Genomic DNA, 18,852 nt, shown 5'->3' on the forward strand with positions numbered 1-18,852 from the left:
TCCCTAGCTAGTTTAATCTCATTTGATGCCTTGCTGGCTCTTGTTTAGATGTTTCGGCCCCTGCTGACCGTGGCTGATGAGTGGGTGGCCATTGTGAAGTTGAGGGCAGGTCCAGACAGTGCTTTGGCTTTAAAATGCTGTCCCTGCTGAGGGGGCCTCCGGGAAGAAAATCTTTGTCTATTTTACATGGTCTTGGAAATGCTTGTCGGATGTCAGTTGCATTCTTGGCACCTCTGCCTGACGTCCACATGTGCTGAACCATGTATCCTTTTAACCATAGTGTCGAGAAGGCTTGTGGCTGGTCTGGACAGCATGGCTTGGGCATGATCTTAGAACTGGCATGTAGATCATGAGCTCTTTGGGGTAGAAACTGTCTGTCTGCTATGGTTTGTACAGTACTTAGCGCAATCTTCGTTCCTGGTTGGTCCCTAGACACTACTGTGATAAGATTCCTAAGAATGGTCATCTGTCCCTGAGAATGTGATATACATTGATGTTAATTGCCCCTGAAGTTGGCTGGGGTGTGGGGATAACCAAGCCATGTGTCGTTAGTATGTTTACTGCTTTTCTATCACGCAGCCACCCTGTCCTGCCTTTCAAAAGGCAGTTCGTTAGGAAAGGACAGCAGCCCCTTTGAGGAGCGAGGAGAAGCAAACTTACCAACACCTTTACCTGCTGTCCCTGCTAACTGGAGGCTGCTGGAAGTGGACAGCTGGGGTCCCAAGGGAATCTCTCCTTCTTACTGTGTGTACTAATGAATACCCAGTTCCTTCTCACTGTGCCTTATGTAAGAAGGGTGATAAAGATATTTTGAAATCATCTTCTAGGGTGGAGGAGGGAGGGCTCAAAAGAACATTTCCACAGGAGGTGGGAACTGCAGAAGGGACGTTTGAGGTTCAGAAAGGATCCAGCTGCTGCAGGCAGGAAAGGACAGCATGGCCCAGCAGAGAGCCTGTGAGTAGCAAACGACCCCCTTTCCCTATTTCTTCTGCCCAGCCCCAAACTCCTCCTGGTGGGGGGGAAGGGAGGGAGGAAGTGAGATAGATTTGCCTTTGCTGTTTCACTCACTGCCCCAGCGGGGGAGGGGAGGGGGAATGGGGAGAGGCAGATGTATTTTCTCTGCCCTATGTGGGGATGGAGAGGGGAGGATGTGGGGGGAGGGGGGAGAGGAGGGGTGTTAACTCTTTCTCAATGAGGGGTGAGACCTCCCAAGGATCTGTACTGTGGGGAGAGTCATTTGAGTTCAGCTCCTGAGCTCCGAGCTGTGTGTGAGGATGCACCACAGCCGTAGGCCCAGACAGGAAGCAGAACGGAGAAGTTGGTCTCATTTACTTTAGCTTAGAACAGCCCCCTCTGCCCATGGAGAGACCTCGCCCCCCCAGCATTTACCCCTCTGCTGTAGGCACCCTTCCTATTTGGGCTGGGGATGGCCAGCTAGGCTTCTGCTTGAGGGGTTTAGTCCCTCTGAGCCCCCAGGGGTGATTCTTCACCCAGCTGCTCCTCCCACCCAGACCTCTCTGCTCACACCACCAGTCCCTCTGACGCCCTGGCTGCCAGCAGTTCCCAAGCTGTAACTCCTTGTGTCTGCCCCCCTCCCTCCCCCCGGGCATCCCAATATATCTGCCTGGGGGGTCCCTAGACTTCAAGGGCAGTGAGGGCCTGAGGGAAGGTCCTGAACTCAGCTCCTGACCACTGAGCCGTGAATACATCTAGCTGGCTACAGCTGCAGTGGTGTGCCTCACGCTGTGACCCTGTCTGTTGCCAGCAAAGAGCGTGGGTCGGCTTAGTAGGTTCCTGAGGGGAAACCCATTAGTGAGCACTCAGCAGGTAGCATTTCTAGCCGAGTCAGCCCTGAGCCGATTGCCCAGGGGCCCTGAGCCGTTGGCATGAAAGATCCCTTGGCACTTTGGGAGAGAGTATGGCTTCTTTAAACTTGTCTCCTAGTCAAATTTCAAGTCAGGTAATTTAAGGGCTGCTGTGATGAGGTTGGTGATCGATTGTTCTCCATGTCCACTGAAGGTTGGGTAAGAAGCAATGGGCTTAATCTGCAGCAAGGGAGATTTAGTGTAGATATTAGGAAACACGTTCTAATGATCGGGGTAGTTAAGCTCTGGAATAAGCCTCCAAGGGAGGTCGTGGAATCCCCGTCGTTGGAGGTTTGTAAGAGCAGGTTGGACCAACACCTGTCAGGGATGGTCTAGGTTGATGTGGCCCTGCCTCACGGGGCTGGACTAGATGTCCTCTCGTGATCCCTTCCAGCCCTGCAGTTCTACTGTCCCTGCAGCTTCAATCAGACACAATATTCATGTCCTCTTCCCGCCTGTCGTCTCGTGCTGTGTAAGGGGTGCAGGGCAGGTACCGCTAAAACCGCTCCCGTGCTTCACTGCAGCAGCAGGAGCAGCTTGTCATTGGTCTGTAAATGACCCTTTAGAGTTTGTGATGTGCTCTGAGCCCCTTAGGGAGGAAAAGTGCTACATTAACGTGGGGCTAACGGTGCTCAGCCACCAACACGTTCCTTTCAGACCCCTAAATGAGCAGCCAGATTTCCAGGCGAGAGCAGTGGGAGTGCTCTTGGAAATCAGGCTCACACGCTGTAATGATCTGTTCCGTCCATTAGGTCAGGAGCAAGATGACCGCGCGAGTAAAGTGACTCTCTCCACGATGAGGCTCAGAGTCCTGCCTCCTACGGTCCTGCAGGACCCCAGAATGGAGAGCCTGAACCTGGACCGGAACAAGCTGAAACACGTCGCCGGGATCTCGAAGCTCGGCAACTTGAGAAAGTTGATCTTGTCCAAGAATGAGATCGCGGACTTCCCCGAGGAAATACAGAGCCTGGTCCACCTGGAGAAGTTGGAACTGAATCAGAACCAAATCCGAGTGATCCCGGAGGGGATCTTCTCCTGTCTTCCCAGGCTCAAACACTTGCGGCTGAGCAACAACCGCCTCAGTGCTCTGCCCAAGGACTTGGCCACCTGCAGCAGCAGCCTCCAGTACCTCAACCTGTCCAACAACTTGTTCCGAGCCATCCCCCAAGCTGTCCTGGAGCTGGTGAGTTTACAGGAGCTCTATGTGCAGAATAACACGTTGCGCCAGCTCCCCAGGGAGCTGTTCGAAGGGAGGCCGCTGAAGATGTTCAAGGCAAATGGGAACCCGCTGCGGGAGCCTCCCAATGAAGTCTGTGCTGGGGGCATCCAGCAGATCCTGAGCTACTTCAGCCAGCTGCAGAACTGCCATGTGGAGGAAGACAGGAGGGTGAAGACCATGTTCTTGGGGGCCTCGCTGGCAGGAAAATCCACGATCTGTAAGAGCCTGAAGCAGAGGCAAGTGGTTCTGGTGTCTGAGGAGGAGCGGACAGTGGGGATTGAGATCAGCGAATTCCACATCCAGGACTTCACGTTTCTCTTCTGGGACTTTGCTGGGCAGCTGGAGTACTACGTGACCCACCATGTGTTCATCACCCCACAGGCCCTCGTCATCCTGGTCATTAACTTCCAGAAGTAAGTGTTATGCAATGGGTTTGTTTGAAGAGCTCGCAATCTAACTAGCTCAGACAGGCACAGGGTGTGTGCGTGTGTGTGGGAAACACAGGCACGGAGCAGGGAAGTGACATGGCCAAGGTCCCGCAGCAGTGCTGGGGATAGAACCCAGGGCTCCCAAGGTGCAGTCCCATGCCCTGTCCACTATGCATGCTGCCTGCCCTCTCTGCAATGTGACTGCCAGCCCCTTGGATGGAGATCAAACTCCTTTTACAGAAGCCACTGAACAGCTGCTGTATCTAGTGCTGATTGTGGAATGTATAAGTCTACACCAGTTGGGCAGTGCCTATAGAATGATCATCCAGTCTCATGTATCCAACACCAGCTATTTTAGAGGAAGGTGTTGAGATAAGCCACTGTTCAGTGTATGTTGTCCTCTCCTCTGCCTCATCCATAGAGGAAAACGAGTCTGCTACAGACCCCAGTTAGGAGACACAGTCCTTTAGCTCAAGCTGTAGAGACACATGCTCTTTACTATGGCAGCGTTGTGTTCAATCCTCGGGATGACCCAGAGCAGATTGTCACGCCCTGCACTGGCAGTAACTGGCTGAGTGTTGGTTTGATTGATTCTTCAGGTACCAGCTCAATAATGACATCTTCCAGGAGCTGGTTGGCTTCTGGATCAATAACCTCTTCATGCGAGTCCCAAACTCCGTGGTCCTGCCCGTGGGAACCCACACAGACTGCTGCACTGAGGAGGAAGTGGAAGAAAAGAAGCGGGACATCATGAGCAAGATCCAGGCCATGCTGGAGGAAAGGAGGGCAAACCTCGCCCACTTCATCAACAACCTGGAAAGCAGTGAGGAGTCTGAGTTCTACGTGGACCAGTGGGACCGACTGAAGGAGATGGAGAGCTGCACCTTGACTGTAGGGCTATTGATTGGTTATTACACAGCACTATAGGTGTACACACTGCTGTACAGGCCAATGGGAGACTCAGTCTCTTTTCCAAGGAGCTTCTAGTGCTTAGTCCCAGAGAGGTTAACTAAATCTCTGCTTTTAATTTAATCTCTGGATCATGAGCCCATCACTGGGGTACCCCCAGGCTATAAAGAACGGTTATATGGTGAATTTTGTGGAAACCTGTATTAGTAGAGCTGCTTTATTTAAAAACAAGGTGGACAAAAAAGGGAGAGGATGGGGGAAATATTTAGCAACAAATTTTGACTCCTCCCGCACTTTTTCATCAAAATTCATAATTTTTTGTCAAGTTCAGAGTTTAAAATATTCTGTCCAACCTGCCTTAGTATTAAGAAAACAATTTCATTTTGTTTTTTCCCCTGATACTTTCTGTGTTTCTCTTTTCTTCCCCCTCACCCCATCTCTTGTTCTTGGGGACATCTTAATGAAAACAGAATTTCAAAGAGCTCCTGTGTCCCTGTGCCAGCTGCTTATTCTTCCCATGAAATTAGACCCCTCTGGGACACTGCTCTCTATCTAAGGCACCTATATGGGCCCCGAGTAGTAGGAGCAATCTCTAATATTTTAATCCTTGCAACACTCCTGGGCGGTAGGGAAGTACTATTATCCCCATTTTACAGATGGGGAACTGAGACACACAGGAATGACATGACTTGCCCAAGGTCACAGAGGAAGTCTGTGGAAGAGCTGGGAATTGAATCTATGTCTTCCAAGTCCTAGACCAGCACACTAACCACTGGGCAATCTTCCTTCTCAGCCCATGATTACTAGCTGCTTAACACCTTTATAAATGACAGACAAAACTCCCCCCAACACCACAACCCACCAAAATCTGTCAGCATTTGGCTTTCGTCACCAACTGAAGAGGACCTTGGTACCCGTTATGTATTAGTACTTGCTTGAGCATCAGGGCTCGAGCTAGACAGAATATGGCATATGGCGCCCTGAGTGTTCCATAGTAACCGAGTGCTTTCCTTCCAGATTTTAAACCTTGTTCCCGTCAATTGCACTAATTACTGGGATATTAAAAAACTTGAGACTACTATTTTGGAGCATGTCAGGAATGAAGAAATATTTCCTAATGTTATCCGAGTGCTGCCCCCTGTCTATAAGGAAGTGGAAGCGGCAATCGTAGATACTGAGCAGAGTGAGGGGACAGCAGAACATGGTAGGTGTCGATAGATCATCTCTTCTCCCCACCACCCTTTCCCACTGAGAGTTCACCGCGTTAGGGGACCTACGCCACAGCCACCATCTTTTTGGCTAAGGAAGGCTGGCCAAGGACTCCCTTTGATGCCCAATAAACTCACTGCTCCCTAGTCCACTGGAGACACGGCGGCAGTTCAGAGATTCAACACCGTTTCCAATCTAGGAGCTAAGCCGGTGGTGGCCTGTAGCAGTCCCAGGCGCTGCACGGCTAGGGGGTGAGAGATTGGGAAGCAAACCCCGTTCTATTGCAGGGCAGAGCATTGAACCATATTCTAGTCAATTCTGTCTTCCGTTTATTCCCGCGTCAGCACAATGGGGGCTGCGATTTCACTGTATGTCTAGTAACTAAGGAGCTCTGCTGTTTCCAGCCAGTGACATAGCAGCACTATCCCTGCACATGGCCAGCCTAGTTATGTTCTAAAATAGCCCACCTTGGATTAGCCTAGACCTAGAGAGGTTCTAGAGATAATGAGCAAAGTGTATCTGAGAACCAGAGACTGGGGAGGCAGCAGGATCTCCTGGCTGCAGTGTAGATCATTCCTGTGCCTGCGTCTATTGGCTCAACCTACAAGAGCCAGGGATGTCAGACACAGAAGTTAGGCTGAAATGCCATCTCGGTGCTCCAGGCTCTGTTCCTCTTGTGTGGATTTTCTCTTCCTGTGTTGTGCGGAGTAAGGGGAAGTGTAGCAGCCCCAATGATCAGTCTCCACTCTGGGCTCATTGGGAGTAAATAAGTCCATTCTTGTTTAAATTGGGCTAGATTGAGCTGCATTAAGTTCCTTAGAGGAACATATTGGCAGCGCACAGCCAAAGGCCTGATCCTGCAAACACTTCCTCATGTAAAGGGTTAGACTTCAGTGGAGCTACTAATCTGAGTAAGGACTGCTGGACTAGGTCCGTAACGGGGAGAGCTGTGTATTTCAGTAACCTTTTCAAAGAGCCTGGTACATATCTGTATACGTGTGCATATCTAATTACCTCTGGCTTGTTCTGAATACTCCTACCACAGCCCTGCAGTGAAATAGCTGAGAGTTGGACAAGCACCCTGGGTACTGTCATGCAAACAAAGGCACTCAGCTTCTCTTCTCCCCGCTCCCCGCCGCGCCCCACCCCCCACCCCTCCTGGTGCTTCAGGATTCCTGAGTCCAGTTCTGCCAGAAGTCGCCTTTGACCTGGAGTGGGATTTGCCAAGACCTGGGTGTTAGCACTGATATATGTTGGCCCTTTTAGGACTCAGCCTCGGGCAAGCACCCACACACTGGCATTTCAGCTGCTGTTTGAAACCCTGTGTTAATAGTGTCCATGTGATCCTGTTCTCTCTCTAGGCATAATGGACCTCAACCACTTACTTAGTGAAATCACCCGCCGAGAGCACCTGAGCCATCTGGGCACAGAGCTTTTCCGGGACATCCTGAGATACCTCCACCGCATCGGGCTGATTATATGGTATGAAGAAATCAAGCAGCTGGAAAGCACAGTCTTTCTCCGGCCAGCCTTTCTAATAACCATGTTCAAGGTGAGCGTATGGGTCCCTGTAGAACCCTCCCTCCATGACCAGGTTATTTCTCTGGGAAGCAGTGTCCTGCCTCCCTGCGTGTTCTGTTTCATGCAACCCTGCACACCATTGTCCAGGCACAAGAGTGATGGGTGGTTTGGAAAGAACAAGCCTTAAAGAAAGGCATTTTGCTCTCCAGCCATGCCTCAGTTTCTGGGGCAAGTCTTGGAGATGGTCTTACACTTACTAAGGCCTATCCGCTGAGTTTCTCAAAGGACTTTGCAAGCAATCAATGACGTCTAACAAAGTTGTGTGAAAGAGTCAGCATTATAGGTAAATGGAAGCAAAATACCTAAGGTCATGCTGCAAATCATGGACAGGAATAGAACCGACGAGTCCCTAATTCCAGTCTCCTGATCTAACCACTGTGATGTGGACACTGTCTACTAGGAACTGGACTGAGGCCTCTAATTTATCTTCACAGCCAGCAGATTTAAACATTTTATTAAAGCTAATGTTAAAATTATATAATACACAGGTTAAGGAACGAGTGTCTGCACATCTCGGTATAGTGCTTATCCACAAATACAAAGTTTGGTTTAAAAGTCATAAGATACTTATAGTGCATTATCTGTAGTAATCCAGATTTTGGTGAATAAATTTAACAATACAGTTAGACCCTGCTCTTACCAACCTGGCTTAGATGATCCTCTCCCCAGTCTCTTGAAGCCATCCAATAGCATTTGAATTTATCCTGAAGAGCGAATGAATGCCTCTGATTCGGATTCTCCTCCCCTTGCCCCCTTTTTAAAAATAGTCCTTTTCGGCCTCAGTTCAACTATGCAAAAAGAAAAGGAGTACTTGTGGCACCTTAGAGACTAACCAATTTATTTGAGCATAAGCTTTCGTGAGCTACAGCTCATTCATTGGATGCAACTATGGCCTCTGTTTTCCTCGTACTGGTGTGCGCTGTGTAGAAGGAACCTGGTCCCATTCCCTGTGATTGCTGGAGGAGCCTTGTGCCTGCTGTGTTGCAGGGAGATGAGGCTAGGAGGAAGGATAGGGTGCTAGCCGAGGACTTGGGAGAACCAGGTTCAATTCCTTGCTTCTCTACAGACTTTTTCTATGTGACCTTTGACAAGCTGCTTAATCTCGGTGCTTCAGTTGCCCATGCATAAAATGGGGATTAGAACACTTCCCTCCCTCCTCATGGGTGTTGTGAGGATAGATACAATAAAGACTGTGAGGCCCTCAGATATAATGGTGATGTGGGTGTTGTAAGTACCTAAGCCAAACTGCATCCATTACTGAAATCTTCCCTGGCTCGCTGAGCTTTTGTTCCTTCCCGTTCAGATCCTTGTTAGATATCGCCTGGTGCAGCAGCTGGAAAGCATCTCCGTGGACCTGCTGGTGGGAGAACACGCTACCATCAGAGACCAGTCCAACTGGGTGTGGACATTCAAGTCGAAGGCCATGCTGTGCCAGCGGGCCATGCGAGCCTTGGTCAAGCACCAGCTCTACTTGGAAGGGATGAAGGACGTCTTTGAGGAGATGGTAGGGCACAAGGCCCAGAAGGGGAAGCTGTTCAGCCTTCTGGAGCACTTTGAGATCTGCCTGGAGGTGAGGCATGCCAAGGACCTCAACCCAGGGGCCAGGGAGTTTGTGCCAGGGAAGCTGTGGGAAACAACGCAGAACTGCCGTGAGGCCTATTACTTGTTTCCCACGTATCTCAACCAGAGCGAGGAGGTTTCTGAGAGGTGGGGAGGAGATCATCTGGAGGATCTCCACATCCGGGCCTACTTCTCACCTGAGATCCCAGAGGGCTTCTTCCAAAGGTAAGAAGCCAGCCCACTTGCCTTGGCCATGTGAGCTGGGGAGCCTGTCAGCGCAGGGGTCATTCCTTCTTGTCTGTCTGGGAAGCATGTAGTTGGTACTAGTATAAACAAATACATTAATTCATAGCTATCAAAAGGAAGGTTGGCCTAGTGGTTAAGGCCTTGGACTGTGCCTCAAGAGATCTGGGTTCAACTCCTAGCTCTGCCACAGACTCTGTGTGACCTTGGGCAAGTCAATTCATCCTCTCTCGGAGCCTCGGTTCTCCATCTGTGAAATGGGAAGAATGATTCTCCCTCTGTCTGCCTAGAGTGGAAATCTCTTTGGGTGGGTACTGCACCTGGCCCAATGAAGTTATGAACTCAACTGAGGCCTGCAGGTGCTACTGTCATATAAATTATTAATAATAGGGCATGTTAGCAGTGTACTGCCCAGGAATTCATAACGCATGGTTCTCATTTGTGTTGATTGGTGCTGCATGTGTAAGTCATTGCATATTGTTTTGATCACATGCCTCTCTATGGCTTTATTTCTATCCAAGCGGGTGTGCCAGTAATCCTGAAACGCCGGGAGTTGGCAAACCACATGCATGTGGAGATTTGTGCTGGGAGGTGGGTTCTCTGGAGCATTGGTCTCCAGCCTTTATGGGTCTGCTAAGTCATCTATTAGTATGTAGAAGAGCTGAACAAAGTAACTGCAGGGAGCATTATGGAGGGGAGAACAGGAAAACGGGGAGGACGCTTTCATAATCCCATTTGCTGAGCCATATTCTCTTTCACAAAGAGCCAGCAATGGCTGAGCTTCATCTCTTAGAGAGCCCTGTTCTAGAAGAGGCATATATACTGTGCAAGGACTCATGGGGAAGAGGGAGATATGGTCTAGCACACCCAAACTACTTCCACAGACCTAGCTTGTGCTCCTTGGAATCATCCCTTTGGTGGGGCAAAAACCAAACTCTGGATGCCATGGTGAAGGAGTGCATCTTCTACTTCATCTCATGAGCTCAGACAGTCCTGGGTGACTTGCTGGGTCATTGCCTTCCCCTTTGAGTCTGGCTGTCTGTGACTTCTGAGTTAGCACAGCAAAAAAACAAATCCAGCTAGGGTAGTTTACCTTTCTGGTTGATCTCTGCTTACAGCTGGGGCAAGGCTGAGAGTCAGAGTCATTGTAATATGAAGAAGTTGTGAGGTTTCCCTCCTCCTGCAGTTCAGCTGATCTTATACCCTGTAGGATAGCCCGTCTCCGAACCTTCACAAACACTCCTCTTCACCCAGTCATGGGGATGAGTTTGGACACAATGTGTCATGATCTGGATTCATCGCCTCTTGAGTTAATTATCAGCCATATCATACCATCCAGTCAGGATCTGGGGTTCCCCAATATTCAAAGGAACATCTAATTCTATTCTCACTGTATAAGTTTTTATGGTGTACTCATCACTGTAGTGACTACGCATCTGTCACTTGTTCTCTCATCCTCTCACTAAGGGAGAAGTATGTGTAGTGGAGTGTCTTGTTTTGGTGGTAATTTTTTTCTTTTCAGTTGGCCACCAAGCTTCAGTTCATGCAGCTTTTAGAGCATTGAGGGGTTTTGTTAACAGCTGGTGGGGAAGCTGGGCCTCTTTGCTGAATGACACACTAGAGCCCAGGGCATTTCTTCCCTTCCAGAAAATGAATGGCAGACTCAACAATCCATTCTAAAGTTTCTTATCTCTGCATAAAGAAGTGATTTGTACCCAACGGATCCATGTTGGCAAGGTAGCTTGTTCAAATCAGTGTCATCTTGCTGCATCAAGAGTGAGAGAAGCAGGAAGAGGCACTCTCCGAGATGCGTGTATGAATCCATCCATACATACTAATAATATTGTGGTTTGCCTGTGGGATTGTTAGCTACCCAACATGTACCAAGCACTCAGGCTGTCTGATGTATGGGGCAGCTATTTACTTTAGGAAGAAGCTTTTGACTGCTGGCCTTTCTAGGGCTAGAAGGGAAGGAAAAGCCAGCAAGAAAGAGAAACAAATGAGTGAGTGAGTTTGTGTGTGTGAGAGAGATGCTCTAGGAGAATGTGAGTCTTTGTCAGCCTCTAGTGGCTGAGCCTCAGAAGAAGTTAGTGCAGTGATACTCAGACCTCAGTGATTCAGGAGTCAAATAAGGGATCAAAAGAGCCAAAGGAGCATGAATTCATTGTTTCATTTACCACAGTACAATATCTTCATATTTAAAAGTATGACGGGGAAATATCTAGTGTGTGTATATATACACTAAATATTATATACTAAATAATACATACTGTAGGTGTGTGTGTTCTCTCTCTCTCTCTCTCAGCAAAATGACTGACCAAGTATTAACATTTTATCAACTACAATTGGTTAATAAAATAGTAAAAACATCCTGATTGGTTAATAACTTAGACTGGTAAATAATTAAATCACAGTGTTTTAATATCCTGTGCTGCAGAGAGACACAGGAGGTGCTTGTGACTTGCGAGCTTCAGTCCGAGTATCACCGGGTTAACGAGTAGGACAGCCCAGAAAACATTTCAATTGTTGCAAAAAATGCAGAGGCTTTGGAGTTTTTTGTTCCGAAGTGGAACGAAACTGACACCTTTCAAAATTTGTTGTGCAAAGAGAGACAGAGGCTCCTCCCACCCCAGACTAGCCAATGGTGATTGAGGCACAGACCTGGGATATGGAGACCCAGGTTCAAGACACTACTCTGAATCAGTCAGAGCAGGGACTTGCCTCACCCCTGAGTTCTGCACTATTCTGGGCACTCGGTCTGATTTTTTGACCAGAAATTCCATCCTGGATCCGAAGACCTTTGCTGATGAAAGTTTTTTCTTGAATCTGGAACATTTTCGCAAAAAGTTTTGATTCCAATGAATCTGCATGTTGAGTAGAAAAATTCCCAACCAGCTCTCTTAATGGGTCTGCTCCAGCTGCTAGCAATGGGTCTCAGTCCTTTCGCTCCAGCGGTAGATGCTCATGTTTTTAATATAGTATGAGAGGTCCCTGGTTCAATCCCCATTGTTGTCCCAACTGGGGTTGGCTACATATATTCTGGCAGCAGGTGGGGCTGAAAATAGTTTCCATGATGCTGGAGGGCAGAACTGTCTCAATCTTTTGGCTGATGTCTCTCCAATCTCATTGCAGGCTCATGGTGAAAGCTTGCTCCTTCTACTCGGCCCACTGGATTGCGAAGGTCACTTGCCTGCTCATATGCAGTGGCAAACCCTTGCTGATCAAAGAGAACAACCAGAAGGGCTATAGTTATATTGAACTCCGGAGCAGAAAGCCAGCGCAAAGGACAGGTGAAAATGAAGGCACTGATTTCTCTACTGAGTATGTTCTCTTTCGCTTTCCCTGGCCTGGGAGTGGAGGGTAGTTGTCCGCTTGCCATCTGCTTTCGTGTACTGCACCCAAACTCCCCTAAACAAACTGGCACTTGTGTTGCATGCTGGTCCAGTGCATGTACAGCATGATCCCCACTCTTGGTTAGCCACAGCTGGGTTGTGTCTCCAAGAGTTGAACTCTCTGAAGCTCCCTAGCCTACAGAGAACCATGTGACTTCCCCTGGCTTGTCCCATTGGAGCATCTCTCTCTAACCTGGGGAAACCCTGATTAATAGAACTTCCAACTTCTTAAAGATTTGGGTGTTCCCAAGATCTTAATGAAATCAGGGTCCCACAGTGTCTCTCTCAAAATAAACTGCCTGGGATGACAGGAGACCGATTCCACATTTAAGATCAGGTTGAGATTTTTCAAAGTAAACTTTTTTTTCTTCCCTTTCATTAAGTTTTACGTTTTACCTTGGCATGAGGAGCAATATCCTCAGACCGCATCTTCCCTGTCCTTGCTGGCGGGCTGGAGACAGAATTTTCTCAGCCTTCAAAGGGGAGAGCGAGACTGAAGTTTTCACAAAGGGAACTCTTCTTGATGTTTGAGTTACACAGACATTGACTCGCACAACCATCCCCTCCTAAAAGAGTTTTAAATATTCCCTCCCCTCCAACGGCTCAGTGTCTTAGTGTCACCGTTTTCTGGTGCTCTAGCAGAAAGAAGGGCCTCACTACCATAATGGGAATAAAAGCAGGAAAAATACTTTTAAATAAAAGTTTGAGGCCATAAACTCTGTTGGGCAAGAACTCTGTTTTTGTTCGGTTTATACAGTGCCTAGCGCCCTGGGGTTCTGGTCTATGCCTGGGGCTGCTTGGTGTTATGGCAAGACAAATAATAAGCAAAGAAGGGCACGACGTGGCTTTTGGGGACTGTTTTTTGGTCCACCTTCTGTTGTGGAAAACGAGTCACCTCATCTGTTTGGTTCAAACAGGCTAAGGTCCTTTTTATTTGAATACAAGCACACAGGGAGAGGAAGACAGAGATGATCACACACAGGTGCCCCCTTGGTCTCTCTCTGCCCTGCCCCTAGAATATCAGCCTTCTATAGTTTTTTATCATTCAAGTCAAATGATACGTTTCCTTAATTTTTATCACTCAAGCATTGTTCATAAAGCCTCATAAGGAGCCAAAGTAAACAGGATCATAATTAGCACTGTGCTGACACACTTTGTCGTTATCAAGATCTGCAGTTTGCTTGTGGCAGCGTTTTGTCTAGGGGCTTTTGCAGGTTTGAAGGGGGGGGTTGCATATAATGGGCAGCTAGGGACTTGAGCTAGCCTAGAGGTTGGCCTAGTTCGTTATCTGGGTCAAAATACCACGGCCCAGCATATGCAAATGCTCTTAGCTTAAGCTAAGTCTTACAGGATGCCGGCCTGTAGGCCTCTTGCGTTACCACTCTTGCCTATGCTGCATATAGTGCATAGATCTTGTCACAGAGTGGGATGGGGTCAGGCCAACAATACTTTCCCCCACACTTTAAATTGCTCCTCCAGGGTGTCTAGTCTGGGTGAACTGGAAAGAACTCACCTGGTGCAACTGTTCGCCTATAACCCAGCCTACAAGCAACTCTTGCCTGCCCATTACCATTTGTGCTCTAAATGGGCTAACTCAGTCCAGGTAACTGTGATGATTAACAGCAGCCGGTTCTTTCCCTTATTCATCTAAAGAATTCCAGTTCACATGGGATTTTTTCATGGCGATCATCTTCATCATCCGGAAGCTCTCAGAGGAGTGGCCTGGTCTCCACATGTGCATGAAGGCACCTTGTCGAACGGCAGAATGTCCTGCAGAATTTTTCTGGCCAGATGTGGATGACAAGAACACAGTGTACGTATGTCCTGTAACCTGTTTTTCCTAGAGGAAATATCCGCAGTGGGGGTGTGAGCACCTGCTACCACAGTACAAATGGTGATCAGTTCTAAAAACAGACCCATTCTTTGCATGTCTATAATACCTTCCATCAGAGCAGAGCAAGTCACATTACAACGGTCTGAATCCTCACTGCATGCCAGTGAAGCAAATAACTACGAACCCCATTCTACGGAACAGGAAACAGAAGCGCCATGAGGTTAAGGACACAATTTTCAAACTTGGGTGTCCAACATTGGGTACTTGAACAGCTATGCAGCAAAGCACTTAAGTGTGTGCTTGACTTCTATTATTATTTGTTATTTGTATTGCAGTAGCTCCTAGAAGCCCTGGTCATGGGCCGCATTGTGGTAGGTGCTGTACAAACACAGAACAGACAGTCCCTGCCCCAGACAGCTAAGTAATTCAGCACCTAATCGTTGCTGAATCAGGCCTTAAATCCGAATTTAGGCATCCAAACCAAAGCAGACTGGCTTTCAAAGGGGCGGAGTGCCTCTGAAGTCCCATTGTTTCCACTGGGAGTTGAGTGCTTCTGAAAATTGATCCACTTTGATTGTGGTGTGTAAATAGGGATTATGGGTGGGATTTTTCAAAAGCACCGAGCCTGGTCTAACTCTGCTCCTTTTGAAGTTGGCAGTGACTTCAAGGGGAACAACTCTGAGCCCTTTTGGAAATGGGACCCTACATCTGTATTTAAACACCTAGCTTTGAAAATTGTGGTCCTTCTTTGAGTGACCTCTGCATATTCCCACTCCCCTATTGCCACCGGCTTGTGGCCCGGGTGTCTTGGTCCCACAAGCAGGAATATGCAGGGGTTCATCTCAAAGAACTCCATTTGCTGCTATGTAATCTTCATTTTAAGTGGCTTGGCAAAGGTCTCTTAGGAAGCCCATGGCAGAGCTGGGAATAAACCCCAGGCTACCAGTCTAGTATCTCAACTACAAAATCCTCCCTTTAGACCACAGGCAACATTTTCTCTCTCTTTTTTGTCCATAACATTTTAGAAAGAGCAGTTGTTTAGAAATGATTTGTTTTGAATCCCAAAGAGTCTTCCATGGCTGTAAAGGTGTTTAGTGGCACTTTAATTTAGTTTTTTTTCTTTTCCTTTCTTTTTATTTTAAGGACGAAGGAAGAAATTAAAACTTGTGGAACATGTGGCCATCGGTTTCGAACTGAGCTGCTTTTACCCAAAGGTATGGGCAGAGGGTTAGAATCCTGCTATAGCATAGGGGCCAGTTTCTGCCACAAGATGAAGGTAGAAGGATTTCCTGTGTGTCCTTGTACAAGGAGTCACTGAGGGTATGTCTGCACAGGGATAAAAGCCCCACGGCTGGCTCAGTCTTGTTGGGCTCGGGCTGCAGGGCTACAAATTGCTTTAGACGTTCGGGCTCGAGCTGGAACTCTGGGACCCTCCCCCCTCGCAGAGTCCCAACATTTGGGCTCCAGCCTGAGCCTGAAGGTCTATACATCAATTTTTCAGCCCTGGAGCCTGGGGTCAGCTGCTGTGGTTTTTTTTTTTTTTTTTTTTATCCCTGTGTAGACATACCCTGAGTCGTCGTCTTTCTTTGCTGTGCTTCTCCATCTGTACACTGGGGGTGCTAATACTTCCTCTGTCTCTGGTCTATGTAGATCATGAATTGTTTGGGGCAGGGCCTGTCATTCGCCATGTTTGCACAGCACCTAGCACAATGGCACCCTGATCTCAGTTGAGTCTTCTAAGTGCACGACTGTAATCAGATAAGCATGACCATAAGCATGGTCAGGGCTTACAGCAACACAAGGCCTGGGAATTGGGTTCTTATCCCAGCTCTGCCCTGACCCGCACAACCATTTTTCCTTAGTTTCCCCATCTGTAAAAGGCCCAACAATGCAGTGTCCTACAATCCATCTCTGACAGGCAGCTCCCTAGTGTTAAGAACTGCTCCTAATAAACTCCCAAGTTTCTCTGAGCCATTTTCCCCACTCTTTTTTATTTAAAGACCACTGTGACTTGGCGGCCAGCTCCTGCTGGCCCCTCGGCTGTTCCCTTACAACAGGCTTCTGTTATCTGCCTCTCACGTTCTGGCGCAGATGCGTAGCTGGTATAAATCGCCCTAGCTACACTGAAGCCAGCTGGCACTGGCTGAGGCTCTGCCTCCACTGCCAGGAGGGATGAGTTAATGTGTCAAGCACTTTACACTGTCAGTGGGGTGGGGGGTTTTGGGGATTCACTCCATGGCTGTGGCATGGCAGGCTGATGTCTCCTTCTCTTTCCTTTCAGTTCCAAGTGACCTGGAGGTTCCGCAGCCCCCGCCCCCTGCTCACTATTATGTCACTAGCTATGGGACTACATCTTTCGGCCCCAGCAGCATCCACGTCAATCGCCAGGTAACTTGGCTGTAGCTTTGCTCCTCATGTTTTGTTCTTGGCTTCTGGCTTCTGTTCTTTCTCTGTTGTGGGGAGCTGGGCTTGTGCTAACGCCAGCTCCCATCCTGGTCAATGAGAAGAATGGCCCAGTGGTTTAAAGCACCGACTTGGTATTTGGAAGACCCAAGTTCAATTCCCTGCTCTGCTGTGGATTCCTGGTGACCTTGGACAAGTCACTTAGCCTCTCTGTGCCTCAGTTTCCCATCTGTAATATGGAAATAATAGCCCGTCCCTACTTCCCAGGTGGGGAAGTGATCTATTGATTGATACACTCAGATACAGTGATGATCAGGGACAGATAGATGGAATTTTTCCATTGATTTTAAAGGGAATTAGAACGGGCCCTAGAACAACGAGGGAGCTGAACTGAAAATACCCACTCTGGAACACTGGTCAGATAGACTTCATAGAGCCGTCTGTTTCAAGCCCAGAACAGAGCGATGTGGTGGTCTCGTCAGACCAGCTGCATAACACAGTCCATAGAACCTCACCCTGTGATTCCAGTGTCAGTCATCCTGACTCAGCATTCGTCCTGATGTAGCAATCCTTCTTTATTAAGGAATACAGCTAGCTTGAAGGATGCCTTTCTGTCTCTGCCCCTCTTCCTGATCAGTCTTTCTGCGTCTATCAGTGTTGTTCCTAAATGACTGGAGACGCTGTATGTTTAGGCTGAGATTTTCTAAAATGGATGGGAATTTTTGGGCATCTAAATCCCCAGGTGGACTTTGAAAGCCCCATCCTTGATGTATATAAAAATCACTTGGGCAATGGCATGTTAGATTCTAAATCCATGGAAGTCAGTTCCTTTAAATGTGTAATGGGTGTGTAATCTGAGACCGTCCTTGCAGTGCTCAGCACAATTTAGATCATAGTGCTGTTGGCGTATATGGGGTGAGAGGGAAATTATGTCCCAAGGCGTTTATAATCTAAGGCTTCGGTTCTCCAAGGTGTTACCTCCCCATGGAGATTCCCATGGAATTGTCACCCAATGACCCTGTGAAGGGCCTGAGTTAATGAGGGTTACATAAGGAGCAAACAGAAATGAAAGTTAAACCCTTGCAGCATCGCTCTGCCAATTGCCTTGTGGATGGTTGAGCTGGCCTTGGTAAAAGCATTGTGGCGTGGCAGCCCTTGGTCATTGTTCCAGGGCAGCCAATAATTTTTCCCAGTTCCCAGCCTGCATAGTTGGGCTGGGCACTAGGGAAACTTGGTTGTGGGCAAGGGGGAGAATGAAGGAAGCGTCCTTTCGTCCCCACGCCCTTGGCATGATTTGGAACCCCATGTCTAGAGGCTACTTCAGCCCAGATGGCAGCGATCCCACCACTGTCCAGTGCAGGGAGCCCCTACAGAGCTTGGCCATCTCACGTGGGGTGTGTACCCCTTGTGTACTTCTCCCCTCTTGCCCAGTGGAACTGCACTGGTTGCATTACCAACCAAGGGGAACCCTGCTGTCTTGGGAGCTGGATGCACCTGGGCGCATCCTTAGCTGCACATGCACTCACAAAAGGCACTTTTCCAAATCTTCTCACTGTGGCTGTTGAGTTGGTCAGTGAAGAGGCTCAGGTCTTGCTTCAGGCTTTGGAAACCCCCCAGTACAATGTGTGCTGCACAGTCTGGCACATGGAAGCAGCAACCCCCCCCTGGATTTTTCCCTTGGAAGATGGAAATGCTGCACTGTGAACAGCACCATAGAGCCAGGCTGAGGTTTGGTTTATTTGATTTTACTCAAATTCTGTTTTCCCTCCTTTCTGAAGGAGGCAGTGCTCCAGGGACAGGCACTGTGTACTTCTTGGACGCCCTAGGGGGCTCTGGGGTTGGTGGTCTGACAACTTGATAGTGTTGGGTTTTTTTTTTCTTTCTATTTAAGTGGGGTTCTGAACTGGAACTCCAGAGCCAAATACTCCCAAACTTTGGGCTGCTTAAACTTCAAGTTTCTTTGCTTTCTTGCAACAGAAGCTGCAACTCTGCAGTTACTCACTGTCTTTCTTATTTCAGAGTATCTTGGACAAATGACTCGGCCTGCCCAAGAGGTCCATTGAGAAGGACGTCCTTTTAGCCAAGACTCCTAGCGTGTTGAGCGCCACGCTAAGCAATCTCTTAAGCGCTCTGTACAGCAAGATCCATTTCACTGTTTGCAGTGTGTGTACTGGCGGTGTTGTGCAATAAACAATTTCTACCCACTGGA

General features: G+C 48.3%; 1 protein-coding gene across 3 annotated transcripts; it reads left to right on the plus strand.

Moving 5' to 3' along the window:
• The first annotated feature begins 914 nt into the window (after nucleotides 1–914).
• LOC125638690 (malignant fibrous histiocytoma-amplified sequence 1 homolog) lies at nucleotides 915–18,852 on the plus strand. Of its 3 annotated transcripts, XM_048854782.2 has the most exons (11): nucleotides 915–954; nucleotides 2,618–3,497; nucleotides 4,112–4,403; nucleotides 5,439–5,625; nucleotides 6,992–7,182; nucleotides 8,515–8,996; nucleotides 12,147–12,304; nucleotides 14,060–14,219; nucleotides 15,384–15,454; nucleotides 16,522–16,628; nucleotides 18,663–18,852. In XM_048854782.2, the coding sequence occupies exons 1-11, from the start codon at nucleotides 936–938 to the stop codon at nucleotides 18,678–18,680; spliced, it is 2,565 nt and encodes an 854-aa protein (XP_048710739.2). In that variant the 5' UTR covers nucleotides 915–935; the 3' UTR covers nucleotides 18,681–18,852. The 3 variants fall into 3 exon arrangements, 2 of the variants coding, with proteins under 2 accessions (XP_048710739.2, XP_048710737.2); XM_048854780.2 differs by lacking the exon at nucleotides 915–954 and having other exon boundaries at nucleotides 1,190–3,497; XR_012668858.1 differs by lacking the exons at nucleotides 915–954; nucleotides 15,384–15,454 and having other exon boundaries at nucleotides 1,190–3,497.

Source organism: Caretta caretta, chromosome 6 (assembly GCF_965140235.1).
Source record: "Caretta caretta isolate rCarCar2 chromosome 6, rCarCar1.hap1, whole genome shotgun sequence".
NCBI lineage: Eukaryota > Metazoa > Chordata > Testudines > Cheloniidae > Caretta > Caretta caretta.